The sequence below is a fragment of the Podarcis erhardii genome (genome assembly GCF_964252035.2).
Source record: "Podarcis erhardii genome assembly, chromosome: 1".
NCBI lineage: Eukaryota > Metazoa > Chordata > Lepidosauria > Squamata > Lacertidae > Podarcis > Podarcis erhardii.
The window spans coordinates 14,504,872-14,523,333 of NC_138497.1; the positions used below are offsets into that span (position 1 = coordinate 14,504,872).

At 44.3% G+C, this 18,462-nt stretch overlaps 1 protein-coding gene across 1 annotated transcript in view; it reads right to left on the minus strand.

The window, feature by feature from the left end:
* Positions 1 to 511: 511 nt before the first annotated feature.
* TDRD9 (tudor domain containing 9) overlaps positions 512 to 18,462 on the minus strand; it is an 86,976-nt gene continuing 69,025 nt past the window's right edge. Inside the window, exons 20-31 of the mRNA XM_081877093.1 lie at positions 17,295 to 17,348; positions 13,497 to 13,613; positions 12,803 to 12,910; positions 10,986 to 11,086; positions 10,113 to 10,286; positions 9,012 to 9,123; positions 7,616 to 7,828; positions 6,388 to 6,422; positions 5,004 to 5,142; positions 4,385 to 4,503; positions 2,675 to 2,747; positions 512 to 1,887 (exon numbers count right to left, since the gene is read on the minus strand). Coding sequence (XP_081733219.1) covers positions 1,786 to 1,887; positions 2,675 to 2,747; positions 4,385 to 4,503; positions 5,004 to 5,142; positions 6,388 to 6,422; positions 7,616 to 7,828; positions 9,012 to 9,123; positions 10,113 to 10,286; positions 10,986 to 11,086; positions 12,803 to 12,910; positions 13,497 to 13,613; positions 17,295 to 17,348 — 1,347 coding nt within the window. The 3' untranslated portion in view covers positions 512 to 1,785. The remainder of the gene's footprint in view (positions 1,888 to 2,674; positions 2,748 to 4,384; positions 4,504 to 5,003; positions 5,143 to 6,387; positions 6,423 to 7,615; positions 7,829 to 9,011; positions 9,124 to 10,112; positions 10,287 to 10,985; positions 11,087 to 12,802; positions 12,911 to 13,496; positions 13,614 to 17,294; positions 17,349 to 18,462) is intronic.

An 18,462-nucleotide genomic window follows, 5' to 3' on the forward strand; every position in this document is an offset into this window, starting at 1 on the left:
AAGCTGATGTTGTTCCTCCAGTCTGCCAAAGCCCTGCCCCACACGTAGGCCTTCATTGGCCAATTTAGATTTAAAATTTAGGCAGCCTATCCTGTCACCCTCCGTGGCTGCAGCCTTCACCCACCTTAAAAGGTAAGTGGTCTTTCTTGCACTGATGGAAGAGAACTGAGCAGAATCCGTCCTAAGATTTATTGCAGTATTTTTCCTTTGGTTGCCAAACCACATTCTGTGGTCTGTACTAAGATTATGATCTGGTTAATCAGTTCTAACCAATTCTATAAAATTGCCCTTTGTGTTTCTTGCTTTAGTGTTGCTATTTGTTTTAGTTGTATTTCCACTGCTAACTTCTATAAAGGCATGTCCCGTCCTGTCCCCTACTTCGAGCTAGGAAGAAACAAATTGCAATTTCCATCATGCTGCGTGAATGGAAAAAGGAACAACAGATTTGATTTAATCTATGCTGTTCCTTTTGCCCAATATGTATTTTAAAAGACACAAAAATCACAGTGTATTAAAACTCATTGGCTTTATTTTTTCAAACTAGCAGTTGCAGATATAGCTAATAACAGAAAGCAAATGTTAAATGGAACACTTAAAACTTGAAATGCACTTTAATCCAAAGGCAAAACCAAAAACATTATCTTCCTATTTGGCTGCTGTGAATGCTAACTACGAGCTAAACTGAAGCGGCTTAATTATATGCACTTCACACTCTTTAAAGAATCTGTCGCAGCTAAGCCCTGCTGTCAAAACTATCAATTTGAAGAATCTTAGCTGTAGCAACTTGCACGGATAGGGAACTTTTGTCCCTCCAGAACCGGTAAGACCAATTGTCATGGCTGATGGGAGCTGTAGATCAACAACATCTGGGAGGCCAAAGGTTCCCCAGCCCTGCTCTGTACTCGAGAAGAGAAACATAGGCAGGGTTAAATGGAGGTGGCGGAGGACTCCTCTTCCTGGCACTGCCCACCACGGCAACATCCCACTGTGCTCCCACTCTTCCTACAGCTGCCTGGCTCCATCCCGTCAACTTCTGTACATCAGGCAGAAACAGCTGGCTTTGTGGGGCAGAGTCATTACATTAGCTCCCCAGTGACAGATGGATAACTGCTGCTTACTGGGAGGGAAAGTGGCAAGGGAGGTTGGCACGGTGAAACATGCAAGCAGGAGCACCAGATTGGCTCTGCCTGTGCGTCTGCACTGCACCAGACCCCTTGTCATCTTGTCCCTCTCACAGCAAGCAACATTGATCCACCTGCCAGGAAGATGGCACAGCAGCTTCACTCTGCCTGGGAAGCCATTCCTGAAACCGAACCCTCCCCTCTCTCAATGCCAGGAGCCAAGTGTGATCAGGGCTCTCAGGTGTATGAAAAAGCCTAAGGGTGTACCGTCCCCCTACAAACCCTGGCATTCAGAACTTTACTGAATGCATATACGTTGGAGGGGTGAAGCCAGGTAGTCTACTGTTAGGGATAAGCAGCTTTTAGTGCCTCATGTGGTTAGTAAGTGAGCAGCACTAAAGTTCTTCCAATTTCAAATACTGTACTGCACATACCTGTGTCATTTTCTGGGAGCTTCTTGTTTGTTAGGAAAACAAGACAAACAGTTAAACTGGTAACGTCACATTTTTAAACACATCTTTTATATTTTTATGTAACAGAACAATAGGTTTTTTTTTTTTTAAAAAAAAAACAACATTCTGATCCTAAACACACTTATTTGGAAGCAGATTGCACCAGGTCTAATGGGACTTTCTTCCAGCGAAGGACGATGAGTACTGAAGCCTTAGGCATTTAACAAAATCAACTTATGCAGCTGGTACAAGGAATCAGTCCTCGCTCGTGCATCTTGTGGTTCAGACTGGTCAATGACAATGTTTGACTGTGGCTAAATGAGAAAGAAAAACATGGGGACAATGTCCAAACAACATAACTTAGTACATGCAAGTAATGAACATTTTATTGTTTGTTCTTTTAAAGTGAAGGTTTAATGCTTTGAACGGAAGGGAAGGTTTTCTGGTGAGGTTGAAGGGGGGGAGGGGTGTCTGTTCCAGTAACATTTTCTCCTGGGCAGAGCTTATAACTCACAGAGGATGGATGGATGGATGGGTAGGTAGGTAGGTAGGTAGATGTGGTATAGAATGTTAAAACTTGGCAGGATGGTACAGGCACAACTACAAACTAACACAATGACATGGGGGTAGAGACAGGCATTTCTGTATATTATTTTTATTAGTATGTTCATTTTTGAACACAAGCATTTCTTGACTAGAGAACTGCATCGCTAAATCTGGGGAAGCGTGTGAATTTTGAACGATGGCTGCAGTTCGGTTTACATATTTTTTTCAGGAAGTGTTTAGCTTCATTTTGGGGGACATTTTTATGCTGGTCACTACGTCTCAAAATTCAGAGAAGAGTGGAATGCAAAGGATAAATGTGCTCCAATCCACACCGCAGTCTAGGTGCTGTGGATCAGGGCAGGTCATACTGAAATTCACTGCAACAAATTCGTCAAGTATCCCCAACCAGAACACCCCAGATTCAAACCCTGGCATCTTCAGTAAAACAGTCAGGTAGTATGTGATCTGCTAGAGACCGTGGAGAGTCACCATACCTGAGGCTAGAAGGCTTGGGACTGGTGTTATTGAGGTCTAAATTTGGGAAGCAAATCTTACCTGACTCCATTCATATGGCCTCGGATAGAATTTGGGAGGAACAACTTCACGAGGTTTTGATTTACAAATCAGGCTGAGAGAGCGGGGAGAAAGAAACTCATTGTGAGTAAAGAAAAACTGTATTAGTAGGACAGACATTTAAAGCACTCTTATACCACTTGAACAGTGATGGAGAATCTGTTGGGATTTCATTCTCTCCACTGCTGATGTGTGATTGTTTTCATCACATGTCTGTGTTGACATTCCATACTACTGGAATCATGGGAACGGAAGTTCAGTTACACTGTTCCGTTACTGTTGTATTTTTGCATTTGCTGTTCTCTCTCGGAGAAGAAGTGGAAAGGAGACATGTTTCCTTTGTTCTGTAACACCTGATTGTGTACATAATAAATTAGCTGAGAATCTACACTTCTATGCCTAGTTTCTGCTTGGACTCTTCTACTGTATTGTGTGCACGTATCTTTGGATATGTGTCGCAGAAGCGCATCGGGACAGAGGAGTGATGGATCATCCCGAGAGGCGCTTGAGGGGGGGAAGAACGCAGCTGCCTGGTGTTTTCCCAAGTTGGTTACAAAGCCCAGCATAGTACACCAACAGAATCCTGGGAACTGTAGTTCCACAGTGGCAAACTACAGTTCCCAAGATTCTTTGTGGGGAAAGTCAAAACTACTAAAGTGGTGTAAGACCGCTTTATATGTATGGTGTGAATGAAGCTCAACAGGCCTCTAATGGTGTTTTTGCCTTGCAAGGGGAGGGGTAGTAGCTGAGGTCCCCAGCAGGGGGGCAGGCAGAGGCTACACAGAGGGCTGGATGGAGATTCCAGGGCCCACCAGTTGCCAACCTTACTTTGTTGCGAAGCCGCTCAGGAAAAAAATTCAGCGTCACACAGAATCTGGTGCCCTAATTATCGGAAGGGGAGGCGTTAAAGGGGTCCTTAATGAAAGCCAGAAAGCCCACTTCCAACATTCCCCAACTGTAGCCAAATCCTGCCCCCCTCCTAACCTTCATTAGGAGGACAAGCTAAGAAGGCCAGCAGCATCCCCTGCCCCTTTCTAATTCAAGCCCTGGCTGAGCTAATTTATTAGGAGTATTTTGACAAGGCAAGCATTTAAAACATCATAATTTAAGTTGATCTCCCAGTGCCAATGTTTGCATCAGCCGAGTGCATACACGTGCATGTGCCCAAATTTGTCTATGCAGATCTAATCCTAGCTATTTTGGGAATGTTTTGTCGTGTGTGACAACTCGATTACTACAGACTCCCCGCCTGCCATCTCCTGTCTCCCTGAGCTGTGCAAAGTACGGCAGTGATACGTTTTAATTCATTCTGTCTAGACATGTTTTTCAAACGCAGAGTTTCCCGTTAAGTAGTGATGACATATGGTAAATACAATTAACGTAAAACTGCAGATGCACAAGTGCCCCGAATACATAATGATACATTTAGGTTCTTTCGTTTCTCCAGGATTGTTAACATTTGTGCCCGGCCTTCTCTAACCTGGTGCCCACCAGATGTTTGAAACCACAGCTCCCATCATCCCTGATCCATGGCCATGCTGGGTGGGGCTGGTGGGGGTTCGAAACATCTGGATGGCACCAGGCTAGGGAAAGCTGAGTTAGCGCTTCTTCAGATTTGTAATGCACTCTCTCTCCTGCTGTGTGCTATAAAAATGAATGCAACTTCTTATGGCAAAAAAGAAGGTAATTTACCCTAAAAGCTTCTGGCGAGTGGCATTCTGCAACTGGGCAATTCTCTCTTGACCAAAATGCATCAGGCCATTTGGACCATCTGAGACCAGCTTGTTAATGGCGATCCTTATAATGTTTATCTGTGGATAAAAGAGGGTCGTTTTTTGAAGGCAGCAGAGACAGCGCCTGGTTGAATACAGTGGTACTTCGGGTTAAGTGCTTAATTCGTTCTGGAGGTCTGTTCTTAACCTGAACCTGTTCTTAACCTGAAGCACCACTTTAGCTAATGGGGCCTCTTGCTGCCGACGGAGCATGATTTCAGTTCTCATCCTGAAGCAAAGTTCTTAACCCGAGGTACTATTTCTGGGTTAGCGGAGTCAATAAGCTGAAGCGTATGTAACCCGAAGTACCACTGTAGTTGAGCTTTTGATGAAACTAGTTTTCTGATTCAAACTGAAACACTTTTAAACCAGATCTGTTAAAAGAATTCATTAGCTTAATCGTCTACCCAAATACAGGATTATTTCCCAAGATGTGGATCAATCTCATTGCACATAAACCAGCCAAGGCAGTTGGGTTCACTTCCAAGAAACCAGGGGGAGGGGGCAGCATGAATGGGATGAACTGGTGCGGAATTTACCTGGGTTATGTCATCTGCATCAATTTTCACATCAAACATAAACTCCATGTCGTGGTCAGAGAAGATGGGGACTCCCAGCGAGTAGTTCCATCCCAAGCCACAAAGGACACCAATGTATCTGTTCCTGCTTTCATCAACCCTAATGAGAGCAACAAGCTTTTTAATTACAGATAGGTAGCCGTGTTGGTCTGCCATAGTCAAAACAAAATAAAAAAATTCCTTCCAGTAGCACCTTAAAGACCAACTAAGTTAGTTCTTGGTATGAGCTTTCGTGTGCATGCATCTGAAGAAGTGTGCATGCACACGAAAGCTCATACCAAGAACTAACTTAGTTGGTCTTTAAGGTGCTACTGGAAGGAAGCTTTTTAATGACCAAGTCATTTATACAGTAAACTGGCCTGTGATCCTCAGATGAGGAGTAGTATATTAAAATAAACAAGTGCAGAAACTTTATATGACATCATAACCGAATACCGCTTGTTTGCACACAATGGCCCTGTTTGTATGTAACTGTAAACCATAAAGCATGAATGAGCAGTGTTCTAGGCATGCTGAATTGCTCCCATTTCACTCCAAGAGCAACAAGCTTGGTTGCTTTTCCCCAAATGACCCATGATCCATAGGCCAGGAGCAAACCTTGGCTTACCACTATGGTTTGTCTGGAGAGAGACAAACCATGAGTGCTGATTCACACCTCACAATAAGCACAGGTAAAGGTAAAGGGACCCCTGACCATTAGGTCCAGTCGCGGACGACTCTGGGGTTGCGGCGCTCATCTCATTTTATTGGCCGAGGGAGCCAGCGTACAGCTTCCGGGTCATGTGGCCAGCATGACTAAGCTGCTTCTGGCGAACCAGAGCAGCGCACGGAAATGCCGTTTACCTTCCCGCCGGAGCGGTATCTATTTATCTACTTGCACTTTGACGTGCTTTCAAACTGCTAGGTTGGCAGGAGCAGGGACCGAGCAACGGGAGCTCACCCCGTCACAGGGATTCGAACCGCCGACCGTCTGATTGGCAAGCCCTAGGCTCTGTGGTTTAACCTACAGCGCCACCCGCATCCCTTCACAGTAAGCACACTTGTGGTTTATTGCCCGAAACTCAAGGAAAGGAGGACCTAGACAAGAACGATTCAGCAGCATGTTCATTCCCAGTAAGCCATGCTCTAGGGATTACTGTGATCAGATTTCTTGAAATCCTGTCCCTCCTGATCCCTTTGCGCCTGAGCTTCTGTGATCTGGGCAAAACCTACCCACAGACTCTTTTCACCTCTTTCTTTACAGAAATATGATTTTCAGGGATAGCAAGTTTTCAGTATCACCTTCTGAACTTCAAATCTGGCAGGTTACAAGCTTTTAAATTCGGCAACATTTGAAATTAATTACTTTAAATATGCACAGGCCGGGCAGTAAGCATAGCCCTGGATTTGAAAAAAAAGATCAATGTTTACTATCAGTGTGGGGGACTGTGTGATAGGAATTTTATGGTCTTAGATATATGGCAATGTTCATAACCGCACGTACATAGATCAGCACAGGAAGGCCAACCTGGAACCATTTTGATTCCTAAACTGAGCAAATGTTTTCTCTGTAAGGTCAAACTGGAAAAGCCTCCCCATTGTCTTTTCCTTCACAAATCCTGTCTTAAGGGTATGTCTCTGTTTGAATAGGGTGTGAGCCTGTGACATGGCCAGGAACTAAGTATTTATCACTACAAAAGAATGGCCATGCTACCGAGGAAATCCAATCAAGTATCCTGCCAGACAGGAGATAAACAAGGACAAGAGATACACAACATTTAAATTTCTGTTTAGACCGCCTTTTCTGTGATGTATGTATGATGTTTCTGGGGGTGGTCTTGATCTACAGGATGGGAATTTCAAAAGTCTTTATAAGGCTTTGCACACCATTTTTGCACACCTAACCCTAACCCCCAGATGTTGCGCCCGGTGCGGCCGGCCCCCCCTGCACCCCCCACGCTACGCCACTGGTCAGGGAGCACAGAGCAGAGGTGAGGTGCCAATCTGCATATTGTGAGCACCTGGCACACCAGAGGCTCGCTGAACAAGTGCAGCTGTCACCAGGGCAGACAAAGGACCGTGGAGAACAACTTGGTGAGACAGCGCAACCTTTGTAGGCAAAAGATTCTGGGTTCAATCCCTAACTTCTCTAGGCAGACATGGGAAGCACTCATGCCTGAAACTCTGAAGACAGAACAATGGTCCAACTCCATATGGCAAGGGCAGTCATCACGGTGCCCTCCACATCCCTGACCACCGGCCATGATGGCTGGGGCTGATGGGAGTTGGAGTCCAACAACAACTGGACAGACCCATGTTGACTACTGCAGCATAAGGAACCTTACTAGATTCCCAAGGATGCAATTTCTTAAAATGGCCATGCGAACTCAGCCCAATTTGCCAACATGAAAGAGTCTGCCCTACTATTTAATATATTTTAGCCTTTCCTAACCCCTCCGATCGCTCTCTCCCAGCATTTGCCAATCCTGCCCTTCCCCCGTTTTCTAGAGCCCTCAGAGTTGATTCAGAGCTGGGTGTGCTTCCTTGGGTTTGAATTAAGCTGCAAACACAAGCATGCTTTAAAAAATATGTACCTCTGCATTCTCCCCGGATACATATAGGACTTGGGCTCTGTAGTATCTCTCGTCTTCCCACTCAGTGAAGGGTGCCAAGCACACCAAATCTGGATAGGGACGGACTAGCAGAGGGGTCAGCTGTAACTGGTTGATCTCAGCAGACACGTTGTTGAGCACAGCCATATTTTTCTCGTCAATTCTGTAACCCCAAAAGTGCCCAACTTCTACCACCTGAAGAGAAGGAAGGGAATAGATAGATAGATAGATAGATAGATAGATAGATAGATATTGACTGTGTGGTCAAAGTCTTACTTAATCATTCAGGATATCCAGCCAGCTGTGTTGTGACTCCCTTTGCAGAAACACGAAAGCCAGCAAAGAGGCAACAGTTAACTGCAGCTTCTCATTACGTGAGAAATGGGAAGCCACCATTAATGGCTTTTAAAGGTAGGGGTGGGTGAAGAAATTTGGCTGAGTCCGCTTTTTAATGTAAACCTGCCCAGCAGCAGCAGCAGTTGACAGGACAGCGTTCGTTGTCTGGCTTTCCAACAACTGCACATGGCTGGCAAGGCAATGGGTAGCTTGGCACAGTGTGGGCACAGCTAATCCCATGCTCATGATGCTAAGCTTGCACTGAGCTCCCTGCCGCCTTGCCCATTCCATAACGAGGAGCATAAAACAGCTCGCAAAAAAAAAAGTGTGTATTAGGACAGCTGCACACTGAAATGCTTTCACGAGCACTTACAGTTGCCAGCAGAAATGAGGAGACATCAACCAATGATTGCGGGGAATGAGAAGTGCAAAGAGGACATGGGAGTGGTTCTGGCAGCAATAATATGCTCTAGACTCTGAATGAGCAATGACAAACCTAGACAGCATCTTAGAAAGCAGAGACATCACCTTGCCAACAAAGGTCCGTATAGTAAAAGCTATGGTTTTCCCAGTAGTGATGTATGGAAGTGAAAGCTGGACCATAAAGAAGGCTGATCGCCAAAGAATTGATGCTTTTGAATTATGGTGCTGGAGGAGACTCTTGAGAGTCCCATGGACTGCAAGAAGATCAAACATATCCATTCTTAAGGAAATCAGCCCTGAGTGCTCACTGGAAGGACAGATCCTGAAGCTGATGCTCCAATACTTTGGCCACCTCATGAGAAGAGAAGACTCCCTGGAAAAGACCCTGATGTTGGGAAAGATGGAAGGCAAAAGGAGAAGGGGACGACAGAGGACAAGATGATTGGATAGTGTTCTCGAAGCTACCAGCATGAGTTTGACTAAACTGTGGGAGGCAGTGGAAGACAGGAGTGCCTGGTGTGCTCTGGTCCATGGGGTCACAAAGAGTCGGACACGACTAAACAACAACAGACTCTGAATGTGCACTAACTGCTGCAGTATAGTTTTATGACATTTGTACCTCTGTGACATTGATAGATAAATCAAGGCTGCTGATGGTCTGCAGTTTTTCCAAAGGACTACTGAACTTCTCCATGGGAGACACTGTGTGCTTCTGAAAGTCCACATTCACTCTAAAAAGAAATGTGAAGCGCAAAGCAAACAGAACAGAAATCACTCATCGCTACCTCCTGCAGACTGCTCCCTCAATTAAAATGTTTATAGCAACTGGCCTAGCCAGAACAGAAGACTACGTCTCCCATCATCCCTCTCCACAGGTCATGCTGGCTGGGCTGATGGGAGATGTAGTCCAACAACATCTGCAGAGCCACAGGTTCCCCATCACTGGTTTAACTAACCAGCAAACCTGAAACGATCTCTTCTCCTCTCATGGGCAAGGCCGGATTAACCCTCAACGTAACAAAAGCACATGCTCCCCTCGAGCAAAACACTTGGCTTTTTAAGGCTGGAACATCTACTGGAGTTGAACAAAGCTGATACTTTTTAAATACATTGAAAATGTTTTTCATACACTTGGCCAATCACCTAATAATGCCCCTGTTCCATTTTCAGAGCTAACCATGGTGCAGTGTGGCATCTAGGCTGATTTTAAATGTCAACCATGGTTAGTTCTAAACCAGAGCTTGAAACCAAGTTCGAAACAGCTGGTTTGCAAAGCCTGGCTAGGTTAGCATTACCAGCTGCAATCACAACTTGCGGAAATTTGCAAGTGCTACGTTTACACAGACGTGAATGATTACACATCTTTCATTTTCATAGGTTTCTCTTCAATATTATGTAAATCTAAATTTTAAAAAGCTAATATTTTTTAAAAGAAATAGAGCACATTCTAGAAAATGTAAACCACTCTCCCCTAATTCCTTGACACTTTAGGCACCCAGAACAACTTGCTCTTTTCTTTATTGTTCAGATTTCGGGATTATATTTGCTTTGTCTCACGAAGTTTCTGAACCCAAAGAATGAGCTGAACAGAATTCACACTGTGCAGCGTGGCTTTAACTCACTGCTCCTGTCCCTGTTTATTTGCCAACAGAATAAATTTATGCAAAAAAGGCTCATGAGAATTTGCATTAATTTGAAAACTAATGAATCTGCATCATACTGTGAACCCCGCGCGAGCATGTTTGGTCCTCCATCCATTTTCCCTTCAATCTCCTCTGGGGAATGTATATTCAGCTCGAATGGAGTCCGCAGCTGTGACATCTTAAGGGCCATGTATACGGCAGAAAGTGTTTTAAAGCATTCGGTTGGATTCCGGGAAAATTCTACAAAGGCTCTACAGGGAGAAAATGCAAAGTAAAAATAAAGTACGTTCTGTAGATTAGAACGAAGAAAATACCAAGGCGGTAGGGCATGTTGAATTTTTCAGCGTTCAAATTCCAAAAATGAGGGTTGCCAGAAAGTTGTAATGTGACTTAGAGATTCAAAAGATATCTTGGTTAAATTAATATAATTTAGTTTTGCTTGGCAAGTAAAATTTGTGTGAAATCAGACAGAAATCATTCAGAATGACTGCCAAGTACTTTCAGTTATATATGACAGGCACACAAACCCAGAACATTTCAAACCTTATGACTGCGAAGATACCTTTGAAAATGTGTAGGCAATCTTTTTACGCTAGGTATTTATATACAGCCCTTCTGAAATATGTATCCCAGGGTAGCAATATAAAAAATACACAAAAGAGAAAATGTTCTGCCCTGCCCATGATTAGCAAAACCAGAATGAATTATAGTTACAGGTAGGTAGCCGTGTTGGTCTGCCGTAGCCGAAACAAAACAAAATAAATAAAAGAAAATAAAAAAATCCTTCCGGTAGCACCTTAGAGACCAACTAAGTTAGTTATTGGTATGAGCTTTCATATCTGAAGAAGTGTGCATGCACACGTACGCTCATAACAATAACTAACTTTTAAATTTTATTTTTTTGTTTCGAGAATGAATTATGCCCATGTTAAAAATGGAAGTTCCCTTACTTGGTCCCATGATAGGAAATGGATTTCACTTGGCCGCACTGTCTGAACAGGGACTGCAGTTGTTTATGGTAGAGGAAGCCGTACGGGGGAATGTTCTTCAACTGTTAAGAAAAATGTATGCCTTCAGATAGGTCAAAAACAACAATGGTGTGTGATATATATATATATATATATATATGCAGGTTTTGGTGTCCTCGGGTGTCTTCCCGTGTAAAAGTTGGGGTGTCTAGGCGACGTTTCGACGAGGTCTCACTCGTCATCTTCAGGCTGGTGCTTTCGGCTTCTTGTTACTGGAACAGAGCAGGATCTCAGTGTTTGAGTTCCTATAAATACTGTAGAGGGGGTGTGGTGTATAGCCTCCAATGTTCTGGGCAGAGAGGAAGTTCCCAGGCTAGTGTGCCTTTTCTTCTTAGATTTTTCTTCTTAGTAGATTTGACTCTCATCTCCAGAACCAAACGCCTGGCTGACAAAGACCACTTGACAACTGAGTTACAGAATCTCTCAAACGTGTTAATTGCCAATGGATACCAGCAAAACAGGATTACGAAGCTAATCCAAAAGGAAACACCCCCCAAAAACCAAGACACAGAAGAAAACAATGGCATGGCCCTCCTTCCTTATATCAAGGGCACTACAGATAAAATTAGCAAAATCCTCCATAAACACAATATCAAAACAGCCTTTTGCACCAACCAAAAAATAGCCAATATCCTCAGAAACCCCAAGGATAAAATCCAGTTGGAAAACCAAGGGATCTATGAAATACCCTGCAAAGTCTGCCCAGCCACGTACATTGGACAAACAAACAGACGAATAAATGCACGTATCGCAGAACACAAGAATGCCGTCAAAAAAGAAGAAAAAACTTCCTCTCTTTTCCAACACATGAAAGAAACAGGACACGAAATTAATTTTGCAGATTCCAAATTGCTCTTTAACACGGAACATCACCACAAGAGAATAATCATGGAAGCCATCGAGATAGAGAAACACCCTCACAACATGAACAAGCGTGACGACACATCCCGCTTGCCAGACATCTGGAAATTAGCCCTCCCCACAAAAACTGACACCAGATCCAGAGGCACACAGAACGCCAACACCAATCAACCACACCAGACCCAAACCCAGACCCTCTCCACAGATGAATTACAGACACCATCCAGTAGCCAATCCATGGTGGCACCTCCGGATGCTGCACCCCCCTGCAATCCCTACACAGATCTGGCTGACACAAGCCACAAAACCACAGCTCGCCCCTATACACGAAGCCAAGCCAGAGCACAACTAAGTACAGTACAGCCATCTTCTCAGGAAAACTCTTCACAAAGTTCAAGAGGTCAAGACACAAAGACTTTAACAACTAATCCACACCTAATGACCCACCTAAGTGGTACTCAGGATATCACTCAAGAAATCACTCAAGATATCTCTCAAGTAATTAAGGAACAAAAGAAGAAAAGGCACACTAGCCTGGGAACTTCCTCTCTGCCCAGAACATTGGAGGCTATACACCACACCCCCTCTACAGTATTTATAGGAACTCAAACACTGAGATCCTGCTCTGTTCCAGTAACAAGAAGCCGAAAGCACCAGCCTGAAGATGACGAGTGAGACCTCGTCGAAACGTCGCCTAGACACCCCAACTTTTACACGGGAAGACACCCGAGGACACCAAAACCTGCATATATATATATATATATATATTTCATATATATATATGAAATGTGATTATTAAAACAACAGTATCGGGGAAGAGGGACAGGACACTTCAACATGGCTTCACAAGGCAGAGTCAAAACTTAGTTAAGCTGTACCATTATAGTTGTTTTGGGATCTTTGCCCGACATCTCCCGGACGGCAATTTCTTCATCATGTTCCGCCAAAGTAAAATAATTTGGATAAAAAGCTCCAGCCATTACAACCTGAGGAAGAAGGAAAAGTTAAGTGCCTCAGGAGAGGTGGCAGTTTGCCTGCAGTAAGCCATTCGTCACACTGCAATGACACGTGCATGATTACTTAATCACGTGAGCCAAACTCTCTGGTTTCGTGGGGTTTGCAAATGTGTTTGTAGTTGCGTAAATGCAATTTGCAGTAACAGTAAAAGAGGTTCCACTTTCAAACCAAGCATTTATTTTTAAGTCTCACAGATTTTCATTGGGACTCAGGTGTGTGGGGCTCTGACTGACTCCAGCTACAAAAGCTGAAGCTGCTGAAGAGTCCTGGAAGACCTGCTGCCTGCCTTGCAGGCATTTTTCCACTTGGCCTGATTGACTCCAGCTACAAAAGCTGAGACTGCTAAACAGAATCTTGGGCTGGGGTGCTTTGGAAGGGTTTGTTGGGGGAAGGTTGTCGCTGGTGGTTTTTCGTATATTTATTTTCGATTTTGTTGTGATTTATGTGGAAATGGTTGAGTTTTGTTGTGTAATTTTTTAAAAAAGTTTTATTTTACGTATGTATATTACGTATGCATATCTAGAAAAACATCTCTCATACATCCTGACATCTCACCTGCAAAATGAATCGCTGCTTATACACATGGTCTTGATCCATAGCAGGGGGGTGAGGGTTGACCTCCATGTTGAACACGCCCATTCTCTTTTTCAGCTCCTCATACAACTCAGCCACCTAAAAAAATTACATCTGGATATTAAGAACAATACATCCCAAGACCATCAAAAGGAAATTTCATTAAGGCAAAACATCTCCCTCTCTTCTGCACCCTGCAAAAACAAACAAACAAACCCACACCTTACTATTTTATTTTTAAAAAATATTTATATACAGTGGTGCCTCGCAAGACGAAATTAATCCGTTCCGCGAGTCTCTTCGTCTAGCAGTTTTTTTGTCTTGCGAAGCAAGCCCATTGACGGCTTAGCGGATTAGCGCTATTAGCACTATTAGCGGCTTTTAGCAGCTTATCGGCTTATCGGATAAGCAGATAAGCGGCTTAGAAAAAAAGGGGGGGGGAAGGAAAAAAACCCCGCAGGAACTCGCAAGACATTTTCGTCTTGCGAAGCAAGCCCATAGGAAATTCGTTTTGCGAAGCACCTCCAAAACGGAAAACCCTTTCGTCTAGCGGGTTTTCCGTCTTGCGAGGCATTCGTCTTGTGGGGCACCACTGTATACAGAAAATGCAAGTATAAAATATATGCCAACCGTAATACAATGAATGTAACAGCACAACACTAGAAGATGATTTCTTATCTATTTATGCCATAGGCACCAAGGGCCTAGGCCAAAAGCTAAATTAATATTGGTAGGGAAAAAACATTGTGGTTTATCTCCACATCCTAAAAACAGGGTTCCGGTCAGCCACAACCCAATTTAAAGGCCATTCCCACCACCTTGACCAGTTTGCCATTTTTCTTTCTCAATTGGCACTCTGTGGCTTCCAAGCATGCTCAGTCCCTCACTGGACCCCAAAGTGTTTTTGGGGAGGGGGTGGACCTTAACGATTTTTTAAAAGATTATGTTTTTGCTTCTACAAGCCTTAGGGTTTCCCCAAACATGCCGATACCTCTCTCACTTCTCAGTGGCCTTATTTTTCTGGCACCATTTTTATTGGCTTTCACCATTTGAATTTGCTGTAAGATGGAAGGATAGCAGCATCGTATGAACGAGGGAATCCTAGAAGCTGAAGGAGGGAGGAGCCCTTTGCTAGGAACATATGTCTTTAATAGGATGGCACCAAAAGGACCCATGACTATTGAGGCCCTGTTTGCGGGCCATGCGCTTCTCAAGGGAAGAACTGAACCGGAATTAGCCTCTTGCCTTAAGCAGCAGCGGCTGCAACAGCTTCATACAGCTTTTATTTTGAGCTTCATGTCAGTGCCGCACTTGCCAGCAGCAACACAACTCCTCTCTCAGCTACCATGCTTATTACCTGCCCCAGAAAAATGCCACACCCAAGTCATCTTGGTGTTAAAAACAGTGCCTTTCCCACCAACAGGAGAGTTATGTTGCTGCTGCTGCCAGCATGGGGAGCAGTGAAATTATTTTAAAATATCCTTTTACAAATGATTTGCAATTTTGGAGTAGCACGTTGGTCTAAAAACTGCGGCAGGCCAAGACACAAAACTGCTTTGCCACAAGAACAATTCACCGTGAGAGGGTACGCTCTGAGTCCCACATTAAACGCTGCGACTTTTCTCTGCAAGCTGCACTGAGAAGTTCCACTGCGTTCCTGTGTGTTGGATCAAAGGGTTTGTTTGCTTGGAGCAATGTTCCCAATTAAACTCAGAGCGGAGGAAAGGCATGTCCCTGCCAATGAAGGTTCCCCATTATTTCCTCTTTCAGGGTGCAACCCGTTACGTTCAAGAGGGGATAAACAATTTCCGTTAAGTGCGGGGTAACCTTAGTAACCGAGCACCGCGATTCAAGCACACTCATTAGCGGCCTTCGTCCGTTGTTTGCAGCAGGAAATCTGAACAGTTTTTGCTAAGTTATGCATTGGCTTCTGTGGGCCTACATGAAACGAACTGCATCCGATCACGCTTTTTTAAAAGCAAAACACTGTGGGGAGCAGGGAATGGCAGGGCAGGAAATGTTGTAGCTGGCTTAGTTTTCGTTTTATTTTTTTAAGAAAAAAAGGTGAAGGTAGTCACCACAAAGTTGTTACAGGAAGTGCCATACTTTTAACATTTGGGGGTGGGAAAGGTGCCAGTGGTGCATACCCTTAAGTATTTCCGGGGGGGGGGGGGAGCACTGGGCTCTAGGAAATTAAACTTTCCCTTACATTATCTTCCTTACTGAAAATGCCCTCGCCTGTTGAGGGGACCTGGTAGGAATTTTTCCACGTGGCAAATTGGCTCTGGCCATTTGGTTTTCGCCTACCTCATAGCAATCGTCACAACTTTTGTAAGGTTTGGTGGTTAGTCAATGGTAAAGCCTGGTTTGGGGGAGGGGAGGTGTGGCCATCACCTGCCCCTCCATGTTAAAGGGTATTCTGTTAAAGCAGTCTTTCTCAACCTGTGGGTCCCGAGATGTTGTTGGACTACAACTCCCATCACCCCTAGTTAGCAAGGCCAGAGCTCAGGGATGATGGGAGTTGTAGTCCAACAACATCTCGGGACCCACAGGTTAAGAACAGCTACATTAAAGGGATCCGGGGGTGTGGATCTTTGTCCGAAGCCCGGGTAGGGCTAGGGCCATGCCACGACCCCATCAGGGACCCTGGGAGAGCTCTAGTTGACGTACATAAGCAGGGCTCCCCCTATTGGTGGTTGATCCTTACTAGACTCCCGGCATGGCGGGCAGGAGTCAGATATAGTCAGTTCAATTCTAATGCCTAAGCCAGTGATGGCCAAACTTGGCCCTCCAGCTGTTTTTGGACTACAACTCCCATCACCCCTAGCTAGCAGGACCAGTGGTCAGGGATGATGGGAACTGTAGTCCAAAAACAGCTGGAGGGCCAAGTTTGGCCATCACTGGCCTAAGCCACTACCACTCACATTCTGTAACCAATGAAGTTGTGACCTAAATTTGCCGATTTAACTTAAAATACTGTGTCCTGGTGTTATTATTCAACATAAGGGGGAGGCCTCGGGGTCTTGATATGCAGCAACAACCAATAAAATTTATATACCACCCTTCACCTAAAAATCTCAGGGCGGTTCGCAAGATAAAAATGCAACATGAAAGCACAAAGAGTTAGAAGAAAAACAAAAAATAGTGTTGGGCTAGGACTGGGGAGACTCTTGGGCCCAAGTGATGGCTCTCTCAGCACAACCTGCCTTAAAAGGTTGTTGGGAAGATAAGGAAAAGTGGGGTAGCTGTGTGTGAAACCTTGAGCTCCCTCTGGAGGAAAGCTGAGGTATAAATGTAATGGTGAGACAAATAAAAAAATGAAGCAAAAAAGCTGATCAGGAGGTGGTTATCATGGGAACCCCATAGTCGGGTCTCACTTTGGAATTGTAAAATGTGATGTTTGTTTGAGGGGAGCTGCTTAAGAGCTCCTGGCATTGAAATGAGTAAGCGAACAACATCCCACAAACAAGGAGGGTGCTTGTATGGTTTTCATGTGGATTATGTACGAAGGAACTTACATGTGATCAGCCAGATTGTTGGGCTAGATCAGGCTTCCTCAAACTTGGCTCTCCTGATGTTTTGAGACTACAGTTCCCAGCATCCCTGACCACTGGTCCTGCTAGCTAGGGATCATGGGAGTTGTAGGCCAAAAACATCTGGAGGGCCCAGATTGAGGAAGCCTGGGCTAGATGGACCTTTGGTCTGATCCAGCAGGCCTCTTCTTGCCCAGGTACTTTGTATTATTGGGGGAAAGAAAACAAAGACGCACATTCAACTCACCTCTCTAATTCTCTTAATGTGAATGTAGTTGGAACGACCCCAGTCGAGCTCATCCTGCGGGAGAAAGCCAGGAAGCTAAGAGGCTAAAAAGCATGCAAAACCACTTCGCTCTCCACCACCTTCAGCAAAAAGGAGGCAACTGGTGGGTAGTTAATTCCAGTCCAAGGGGGCCATGGAAAGTTTCTTCAACCCCTTACACCCATCTCTGCTCATAAATCATCCCGTGGAGGTAATCTGGGATGGCTCAGTTGGTGGAGCATGAGACTCTTCATCTATGGGTCGTGGGTTCGAGCCCCACATTGGGCAAAAAAAGATTCCTTCCTTGCAGGGAGTTGGAGTCATGACCCCAGGGTCCCTTCCAACTCCACTATTCCATGGTTCTATGAGCTCATGTCAGCACCCAAACTTCCAGGATGTTCCCGTTAGGGATGGGTGGATATTTCAATTTGTCCCTGCCTACTGAGATCAAGCAGGCACTTTCACTGTACTTGTTTTGGCCCCTACTGAACACATTCTTCTTCGACAAACCTAGCCAGATGCTTAGAAAGTTGAGGCAATTTGAATCTGTTGCAGTATTTTAACAGTTGTAAGGTTGTGGATTTTTATTGATGTTATTGTTTTATCTTTTTGTGAACCACTTGGTTCTCGGCTTTCCCCCCAACAATCAAGCAGTGTATTCAATTTTATGAACTAAATAATAAATATGAATATTTGGTTTCTCGTTTTTCCAATCCTCCACATCATTTTGATTTATTCCCTCCCCCAAGTCCTCATGCAAATTCATCAACATTTTAGGACAAATCTCATGTTCGCTAAGCAATTTCTTCTGATATAATAACGCTTTTTCGTATGGAGGTAGCGGTGGCTTCTATATAATCGGGGAAATGCATCTGTTCACTAGGGATGAAGTAGAAATCTGGTTCAGTTTCAGAAATGCATTTCAAAAGTGTGTGTTAGGAGAAAGGCACACTAAAATGCTTTTGATGACTTTGGATGGCTTTATTTTATTTATTTTTAATGCAAACTGATGTGGCTATATGGAGGAATAAGGAGAGCTGAGTTTGGAAAAACGAGAGAGGGGAGAGAGAAACCAGAATTGATAGATTTGGCCATGCCTGCTGTTCACCCAGGTGTTAGGAGGAATCTGATTGATGTTGAACTGAATTTT